This window comes from Homalodisca vitripennis, unplaced genomic scaffold, assembly GCF_021130785.1.
Source record: "Homalodisca vitripennis isolate AUS2020 unplaced genomic scaffold, UT_GWSS_2.1 ScUCBcl_2360;HRSCAF=7038, whole genome shotgun sequence".
NCBI classification, from domain to species: Eukaryota; Metazoa; Arthropoda; class Insecta; order Hemiptera; family Cicadellidae; genus Homalodisca; species Homalodisca vitripennis.
In genome coordinates, this window is record NW_025778526.1 from 61,202 (window position 1) to 71,617 (window position 10,416).

Genomic DNA, 10,416 nt, shown 5'->3' on the forward strand with positions numbered 1-10,416 from the left:
TAAAATCCTCTGGGCTAATACGGCAGGTTGAGCCTAGTTCACTTATCTGCTGGACTGCTTCACGCACACCTTTACCTATTATCTGTAGTGCCCAGATTCACATCAAAATTAATTATTTCTCTTGGGATTGGAGCTTTTTGGTGGCTAAGGACCTGACTTTTCCTTTCATCTTGGGAGCAGATTTTATCGGAAAAACTGGCATGATTTTGGATTTGGCCTCCAGTCATGTTTTCTTTGCTTTCGCCAGGCGGGTGCTCGTTCCCTTTTCAGATGTCGAGTCTCGTGGGACTGCTGCCTTAGAGATGGAAGATAAGAGCTTGACTCCTCCTGACCAACTAGGACATCTTACGCCGAAAGAGGCTGAGGACATAAGGCAGATTTGTTCCAGTTTTCCTGAAGTCCTAACTGACAAACTGGGCACGACCAATCTCTTGGAATACGAGATTCGTCTTACAGACACCCGTCCTGTACGTTCCCATCCATATAAGCTTGCTCCGCCCAAGATGGAAATTCTGAGAAATATGATTGATGATTTGCTTAAGAGTGGGGTAATCGAGCCGTCTTGCTCAAATTTTTCCAGTCCAGCGTTTCTAGTGCCGAAACCTAATGGGAAGTCCAGATTGGTCCTGGATTATCGAAAGCTCAATGCTCAGATAGAAATTGACTCCGTGCCTCTCCCTGATTTGCATTCTGCTTTCGACTGGTTTGGTAAGGCCAAGTATTTCTCCATTTTTGATCTTAATCAGGCATATCATCAGATTCCTCTAAAACACGAGTCTCGACCTCTCACTGCCTTTTGTGTGCCTTGGAATTTGTACCAGTTCACCCGAGTGCCAATGGGCTTGGCTGTGGGGGCCCAGACACTCACCAGACTCCTGGATTCTATCTTTCATGATGTCAAATTTAAGTTCGTGTTCAACTATCTGGATGACCTGCTTGTGTACAGTGAGAGTTATGAGGAGCACTTGACTCATCTAGAGGAAGTTCTAACTAGGCTTCGAGAGTCTGGCCTTACCGTCAATCCTGAAAAGGTGAGTTTTGCTCAGCCGGAAATATCGTTTCTGGGTCATCTTGTCTCTTCTCGAGGTGTTTGTATTGATCCAGAGAGAACCCAGGCAATCAGGGAGTTTCCTCCTCCTAAGGATGCCAAGGGGATTGCCCGTTTTGTGGGAATGATAAATGTTTATCGTCGTTTCATCCCCAATGTTGCTGAAGTGGCGGCCCCTCTGAACTCTCTTAGGAAAAAGGGTGCCAAGTTTGAGTGGGGTGAAGCGCAACAGACTGCTTTTGAGCAGCTGAAAGAGGCAGTGATGCAGCCTCCAGTCTTGGCTATGCCTGATTTCAGTCGTAAGTTCGTCTTGCAAACTGATGCTTCCTCCTTAGCCGTTGCTGCTGTTTTTATCGCAAGAAGTAGATGGTATCCGGCAGCCCATAGCTTATGCTTCACGCACGTTAACCCCTTGTGAGAAGAAGAGTTGTTCTGTTTATGAGCTGGAATGTTTGGCTGTCGTGTTTGGAATTAATAAGTTCAGGCGTTACCTAGAACATAAAGAATTTTTGTTGGAAACCGACAACCAGGCACTTTCTTGGCTCCTTGCCCACCCCCGTCAGCTCGGGAAGATTGGTCGCTGGGTAGTCCAAATTTCTGCCCTTAATTTCACAGTGCAGCACGTGCGAGGCACCCAAAATATCATAGCGGACACTCTGTCACGCATGTATCACTTACCCAACGACCACCAGAATTTATCAGAGCCGCCATGTTGTGGCGTGCTCCTAGACTTTCCTCTGGCATTTTCGGACATTGTTCCACACCAACTTAAGGATCCCGAGCTGACTGCTATCACCAATGAGCTTAAAAACGGAGGTGCCCACCCTCCTTATTTTCTGTACCGAGGTGCTCTATGCTGCCGTGACAAGCAGCGGAGAAAACCTAAGTTAGTGCTGCCAAGCTTTCTTGTACCGTTGGTCTTTCAGTATTTTCATTCTTCTCCTGTGGGCGGACATCTAGGAATTCATAAGACCATCGCGAGGATTAGGGATAAGTTCATCTGGAAAGGTATGGACCGGGATATTGCAGCTCGAGTACGTTCTTGTGAACTGTGCTCGCTAAGCAAACCCGCTCAAAATACCAAGTTGGGTCTTTTGTCATCTGAGGTGGCGGAAAAACCTTTGGAGAAGGTTTTCATTGACTATGTTGGGCCTCTCCCGCGTAGCAAGTCCGGAAATAAGTTCCTACTTGTTTGTGTGGATGCCTTCTCCAAGTTTGTTTGGTTGTTCCCATTGCGGAGTGCTACCGCGCAGCTCACGGTGCAAGCACTTCGTAACCATTTTTTTCAACACTTTGGAATCCCCGCCACCTTAGTTTCCGATAATGGTTCACAGTTTGTCTCCAATATCTTTAAAAGAATGTGCTTTGGGCACGGAATCCGCCATGTGACTACTTCCCCTTTCTATCCTCAGCCTTCTCACGCCGAACGGTTTAATCGCAATCTTCGATCTGCTCTCATTGCCTTTCATGCGGAAAATCAGACCACCTGGGATCAACAACTACCTTGGATCCAATTTGCCTTTAATACGGCCCAGCATGAAAGTCACAAGGCGGTACTTTTCGAGTTATTATTTGGCTTTCCGCCAAACAACCCTTTGGCGAACCTTTGGAAAATTAGCGATCTTCTGCCACCTCCTGGTACTCCCAATGTGAAAGCCACTTGGGAGGCAGCCAGGCGGAATCTCATTCGGGCTAGGGAGTTAGTAAGGAGGAAGTACAACCGAGGTCGTATTGCCAATCCCTTCCAGGTGGGGGATCTAGTTTACTGCAAGGCTCACCCAGTCAGTTCGGCTGTGGATAAAAGAGCTGCTAAACTTTGCTACAGGTGGACTGGTCCCCACCGCATCTTGAAGTTTCTGACTCCGGTGACTGCCCGACTGGGAGATCCTCAGTCCGGGAAGATTTTCAGGAAGGCGCACATATCCCATCTGAAGCCTTGCCGGAGTCATCCGTGATTTCTCTTTAGTCTGTGCGGGAGGGTTTTAGGTCCAGAGGCCTGATCACCTCTGCTCTTTCTTCCTGATCAAGGGTCCTGTTTTCTTCTTTGTACCCACGCAACTCTTGGAGTGATTTCTTGCCTCCAACTGGATTTTCTTGGTTTTCCCTTCTGCAGACTTCAGGGTTTCCGGTTTATAATTCTTCAACCATTGGGGGGGAGAGGCATTTCGTTTGGTTCTTCATTTTGAAGAAATTAACAGAGGGGAGTTCCTCCTTTTGGGGGGGGGAGTCTGAGCCGGTTCAATACCTATATCTCCCCGGCTCATGTGTGTTTTATATAGTGTATGTGTGTGTGGTTTATTGGCTGCAGAGCCCACTGACCTTTTGAAGGCGTTGGCCTTTCCGGTAGAGTGGTAGAGAGGTAGAGACTCCGAGCCGTGGTGTACAAGTTAGGAGTAGCTCCAGTTTTATATTTTTGTTTAACTAAGTGTTTTATTTAGTTTTGCTGAGCTGTTCTCCTTCTAACATGTGCGGCTAAGTTTACGGCCCCTCACTGATGAGGTCCAGGAGATGAATTGATTTTCTGCTGTCATCTCTCCATCATGCGTGGTCGCAGAGAACCTTCGATTTTGCGCTCTGCTGAAGGACGGCCACCATGATGGACATTTCTACTAGTCAACATCTGTGATACCCTGCTCATATTCTTTATTTATTTGTTATTGTTATTGTTGCCATTTATATAGTTTATATTTTGTTATTTAATTTTAAGTTATTTTTAGATATTATTTAGTTATTTCTTGGATTTCATTAGGAGCCCGCCCTTAGCCGAAGGATACCGGGTGGAATTGGCATTTCTTGTTTCAAATTATGGCGTTTCTAATTTTTGTATGCAGGTGCACCTGATAAGGATTGTTTGAGGAATATACTACTGCAGGCACTTTTTTTTTTTTTTTTTTTTTTTTTTTTATTTATAGTATCTATACTTATATATTTATATTGACTAGATAGGCCTATGTTGTGTCTTAGTAAATGAACCTGAGTATGCTGACCACGGTGTTCTTTTTTTACCTAGTTTAGTTTTGATCCGGCATCCCGTTCGCCACCATGGGCGCGCGCTTCCCTGTTGGTTTCCTGTGGGTGTGCGAGCGGCGATGTACGATTTCAAAAGTGAGTAGTTGTTTAAAATGCTGCATGGTCGTACATGCCATCTATGTTTGTATTCCCTCGAATTCCAGCCAATGATCAGTTGCTGAATGAATGTTCCCTTCGTGCTTTGGCATAATAACCAGTAAGGTTGGATACAATCCAATATTTTTTTAATTAGTGTAAACATTTGTTGAGTTGCTGAAATATTAAAGAGATTCCAGTTCTTCAACTTCGATGGTCATTTTACTCCCACAAAAACATGGAAATGATCGATTATACCAAATAAAATAGGGTCCCCCGCCCCACTGCACCCACCGCTTATAACCTCTAGACGTAAGTTTCATGAAAGCGCTTAGTGTGTATTACGATTAGGGAGTGTTAATGTGGCTGATATAAAACCCAGGGAGGGATGTTTCTATGTATCAGATCTCCAAACTGTATGGAAATGCATTCATTATAGCATCTACAATGACTACTGCACTTAATGGATTTAAAAAGACTAGCACTTGGCCTGTAAACCTAGCAGTGTTTAATGATAATGATTATGCACCATCTGAGACTACAGACAGACAATTAGCTGATCATTGTCTTCAGCCAGCTGCATTAGAAGGCCTTCATTCTGCTGTCCACACTAGCCTTCAGCAAGCTACATCAGCAAGCCGTCATGTTGCTATACCCACAAGCCTTCAGCCAGCTGCCTCCGGCACACAAATTACAGGGAAAAGCAAAGTTCCAATTCATTCAATATTGCTTACGCCAGAAGATATTGTACCAAATCTCAGTTGCAGTAACATATATTTTAAAAAGAGGAGTCAAAAGCATGGGAAGACTGCAGTTTTAAATAAATCGCCCTACAAAACTGAACTCTATGAAGGAATAAATGTTAAGAAAGAAACAGAAACTGCAAACAAAAGAAAGGGCTAAGACGAAATTAGAGAATTAAAATTAAATTAAAAACAAACTTAATGATAAGAAAAATAATACTAACTTGCATAAGCCATCTACTAGACAGTCTAACAAAAAGAACAGCACAAGGGGGAAAGTATTAGTCTTAATTAACGAAACTTTAAAACGAAAACGCCCACGTTCCTATTTATCAGAAGACGACTCGAAGCTGAATGCCTTTACTGTGGATATTTATATTCACAGTTTAGTGAGGGATGGGTGCAATGTTGGAAATGTAACAATTAGGTCCACTGCACCTATGCAGGAGAAGAGGATGAAGATGCAGAATCAGTGCATCTGTTTGCACTTTGCCAGTGATAGCCCCTTCATTCCCTACCTGGGACCCCAACTTGCCCCACCCGGTGGGGCAAGATGAAGTTTGACAGACAGTTTGATAAACATTAAAAATATTTGTTTAACTTAAATGTAAATACATATGGAAAATTGTTTAAATATATAATTTTATGTTATAGCCTCTATCAACCTAAAATATCTAGTGACCCGTGTTATCCCACTCTTCCCTAATAACTAGAGATTTACCATTGATTTTTAATTTTGGTTACTATTTTGTGTGCGTTAAAATGATCGAGAACATGGTTCAAGTTATATTTACTATCGTTGTGAATACTGTAGAAGCAAAAACCTGTAGAATTATGTACACCATGTGTTTGCATTTGAAAGTTTTGAGGTTCAAACGTGTGACCTGTGGTTTGGGACACTTTGTATCTTTACACAGTTTAAATAAATTTATCAAAATTCCTTAGGTAAGATGTAGTAGGGAATCTGCTTAAACTACATTTCTGTAGTTAGCCATTAGACAACTACTAGACATTGGAGACAGGTGGTTTGAGACACCATATTTACATAATGGCTCAAATGAACTACAGATGTTGAGGGTATGTTATATCATGACAAAGTAAATGTTTTAAGTTTAAAATATAAATTCAATATTCATTGGTCGTTAATTTACCCAGTCACGCAATTGAAGTCGCAATGTATTAACGTAGTGCAGATAAGTGCGTACAAGCCTTTATAATTAAATGAAGTTTCGAGGCAAGGTTATATACATATTTGAATATATGTGAAAGACAATCAAGCTGGAGAGCAATGTTTTTATGTTTATAAAGATTCATTAAAATTACAATATAAGCTCTATACATATTTTTATAATTTGGGTATATTTTAGTTTACATTAGACTAAGAAATATTCTAATTATATTATAATATAATTACTTATTTTTTCACTCTAAATTCACAGTCTACCATAAAAAATGGGCTCTAGTTATCTCAGTGAAGGTTATTCGGTTATTGAAGTATTCACTGTTACTGATGAATTAGTATTATTATTGTCGATTATAAAACTATTGGCTACCAAATACTGTTTGTTTTGTATACTGTTGTAATTCACATAATAGGCCCTTAATTACGTAATAAAGAGCTAATTTCGATTGTGTCAAGATTACAATATCAGTAACAAACACAATACCTTATGTGCCATACTTTTCCCTTAAAAATCAGTTTTATTATAAATGGGAGACGAATTTAAGGTAAAATTTGCTAAAGTAATTATGCACATCTCATCTTAAAGTGAATATTATTATATACTTATTATTTATGCATAGTATTATACATATATAACGTGGCATTGTTATGATAAGTACAAACTGCCGTTATGTGACAGCATTGCTAGTGAAGCACAATTATCAATTGTGTTAATTTTGGCTAATGTTTTTCAGTTTATTACAAAAAAACCATTCTAAAGCTAAAAATTGTTAAATAAGAAACATAAATTAGTGGCTGATTGGGTGATTATAAAGTACAAAAGTTATTTATGATGTACGATAATATGATATTATGGTTTGTTAAAGAGATGTTAAAAATTTATATACCTAAGGACCTAAGATATGGTTAATATTCTATATGTGGTTTTAAAATGCTTACAACGTAAACGTAACAGTGGCTATTTCAACCATAATGATTAACAATAGCCCGAAGTATAACGAGTTGTTTGTTCCCTATTTACATCCAACATTATTAAACCCTCACAGAATAATGCATAGAGTAATTGCATAGTAAATTACTTGGTTGGTAATTAGTGGTATTAGACAGACATTATATGTATCTTGGATGTTAGACAAGCTCGAGAAACTAGACTAATCTCTGAAAAGTTTTGTTACACAATTTCATTACACACAAAATCTATTCCTAGCCTACAAAAATGATCCTAAAAAATGTAAGAATGCATTGTTGTTTTTCTGTAGTAAATATCAAAGGAACTGAGGCTTATCGATATCTAAATATTTAATTTATTTTACAAAGATTTTAATGACGTTCAAAACTTGGATGATTAAGCAACTTGCCATTTTGCTACATTAAATTCCGTTAACCGTGTAATTGTTATAGTTTGAGTTCGAATAGGTTTTGGGCAAAAGCAACTATAAGAAATACGTTTATTTTTCAAAATATAAATGTTCCCAAAATAACTTATTTGAAATTTATATATTACATAGATTTTAACCTTTTAATAGAAAGTATACCTGAATTAATTTTGAGATTATTTAAGTTGTACGGTATATCAGACTTTATCTTATCTTATGGTATTCTACTTTCTTACTGATAGTTAATATTTTTAACTTTCAATGATAGTGTATTTCTCAGTCGCCCAGAATTGCGAAAAACTCCATGAAAGTAGATCTATGTAGAATCAGCGCTCGAAGAAAGTTTAGAAGAGTAAAAAACATCTTTTGTAAGTTAAAGAGTTATCCAGATAGAAACAGTCTTTTAAATGTAACTATTACAGCTACTACGAAGCAAAAACTAAAAACCAAGCATGTACGTAAATTAATAAATAAAAAATATACGGATAAAATCTAGAGTTTGCTAGCTACGTTAACAAGTTACATAATTATGGATTTCTTTGAGGCGATTAAGAATATGTATATAGTAAAAATCGTAAGAAATGACGTTCTTTTCAATTTTCAAATAAATTCTTCCAAGTATATTTAATGAATGGCTTTATATATAGGAATAATAATTGTACGTTCGATTTTCAAACGATATAAATCCAACTAGAGTTGGGTTGAATACAGTTTAAATGTAGTATGTTGTAATAACGTAACAGGTCAGTCTGTTATATTATAAATAAGACCGAGATTCTTTGGACAACTTGGACAAGGAGGTCCCTCTGGGGACTAAACATGACATGAGTAAGCATGGGTGGATCGTTAACCATATTTTAAAAGATTAAAACTTTTACTCAACTGCTTCCAGAAACAAGAGGAAAAGAAATTGGAAAATAAAATGGTTGCATTCTAGTTCCCCAGGTTAGTAGTAATGTTATTAAACTCAGTGACGAAATTTATGTACATTTTGTTTATCTTCCACCTAACTACTGACATTTCAAACAATCGCCTATCATGTGGCATGTTACAGGGCTTTAAAAACTTGATCCAAGTGTGAAAAATGGCAGAAATCATAGCCACATAACCTTTACTGTGCTCAGTAATACATTTATAATTGACTTGAAGTAAAGAAGAATAATTAAGTTTCAGTATAGGTAATCAAAATGAAGGCACTGTATATATCTCTTGATCGCAAAGGTACACAAACAGTAACAGATACACTTGAAATTTGCCTTATATCCTGGATTAATTTTAATGAGATGTAAGTGAGTATTTTTGTCATATTTTTCAAACTTTCTTGAGGGTTGTATTCAAGCAAGGAGCCAAGGTGTAACGATTGCTTTGTCTCTGAAGTTTCTTAATTTTAAGGAGAAAAGATTGCATAAAAAAGGGAAAAATTGCCGTATCTCCAACTATGATCAACGGAAACCATAGAGCCATATGTTTTCCCGTTTGGTAAGTAAAATTTCTATGTTTTAACTAATTTCGTTTGCTATCTCCCACCCTCCCATTCTTCACAGCCACTCTTACACAGTTGTGCCTTTAGGTCGAGGATATTAAAGTCCGGTTCCTATTTGAATGAGATGATTATCAAAACTCACCCCACGGACCGGGCCGGCTTGCGTGTCCACAATGCGAGAACTGTAGCGAGGCCCCGGTTCCACTGGAGCCAACATCAACACGAGCGCTATGAGACATATCCACATTGCCATCCCACATCATACGAGGCCGTGGCTTCCATAGCTCACGATACACTGATAATATCCCATTCTTCTCGTCATCTCTCTTGTTTCCAGATGTCTGTTATATTAACAATATCTTCCATTTCTGTTTCCCTCCACGTCTGTCTTCAGCACCTTGCGTGGCTCCTAAAACAAAGATAATTACTTCAACAGAATGTTGAAATTAACAATTGGCACTAAATATTAAGCCTAGACACTATTAAAAAAGCTTGAAATTTGAGAAAGTTAAACTTATTTTGTTTATAGGGTAAAATATTGTTTTAAAATCTAAAGTAATATCAACATTACTAATTATTATTCGTTCTAGTATTTAGTAAAAAATTTCACAATTCTATATATTCGAAAAACATATTAAGATATCATTAAATTGATCTAAAACGTTTTTATCTTAAGCTCTTCAGCTTCTACAAGTAAAATTAACCAATTTTAATTGTGACTCTTTTTTATATATAAACATTCGTTCGGTTTGTGAACGAAATTTTTAACTTTGTAAAGAGTTTGTCACGTTAATTATGATAAAAGTACTATGAACATTGAGTAATAGCTATAGTAGTCCTCCTAATAATTGAAGATAATCAATGAAAAAATGAACTTGCTAATCTTGTTAAAATATGAAATGTAAACTTCATAAATAACGAGAATAAGTGTTCAAATCACTAAAGTACGATATGATACACCACGAGTATCAAATATATTTTGCCACATCACCACTGAAATTATGTTATATAAAACTACAAAATTGGAATAAAAAATAAATAAACAGTGAATGTATAAAATAACACATGCAAATGCTGTCTCCTAAAACAATATTTGCACTTAATACTTTATCGCTATATTTTGATTTAATAATAAACTGTTTTCTCAATATTTTCCTGATAATATTCTTAAACTATTTTTAAATTATTGATTATGAGTTACATATTGTTTCATTAAAAATGAAAAAAGGAACTTGGTAATCTTGTTAAAATATGAAATGTAAACTTCATAAATAACGAGAATAAGTGTTCAAATCACTAAAGTACGATATAATACACCACGAGTATCAAATATATTTTGCAACATCACCACTGAAATTATGTTACATAAAACTACAAAATTGGAATAAAAAATAAATAAACAATGAATGTATAAAATAACACATGAAAAATCCTGTCTCCTAAAACAATATTTGCACTTAATACTTTATCGCTACGTT

General features: G+C 37.4%; 1 protein-coding gene across 1 annotated transcript in view; it reads right to left on the reverse strand.

Annotated features, from left to right (window-relative positions):
- The window catches only part of LOC124372039 (neuroligin-1-like), a 69,051-nt gene extending 59,699 nt beyond the window's left edge, over nt 1–9,352 (reverse strand). The window contains exon 1 of the mRNA XM_046830403.1: nt 9,081–9,352. Coding sequence (XP_046686359.1) covers nt 9,081–9,191 — 111 coding nt within the window. The 5' untranslated portion in view covers nt 9,192–9,352. The remainder of the gene's footprint in view (nt 1–9,080) is intronic.
- Between the last annotated feature and the right edge of the window lie 1,064 nt (nt 9,353–10,416).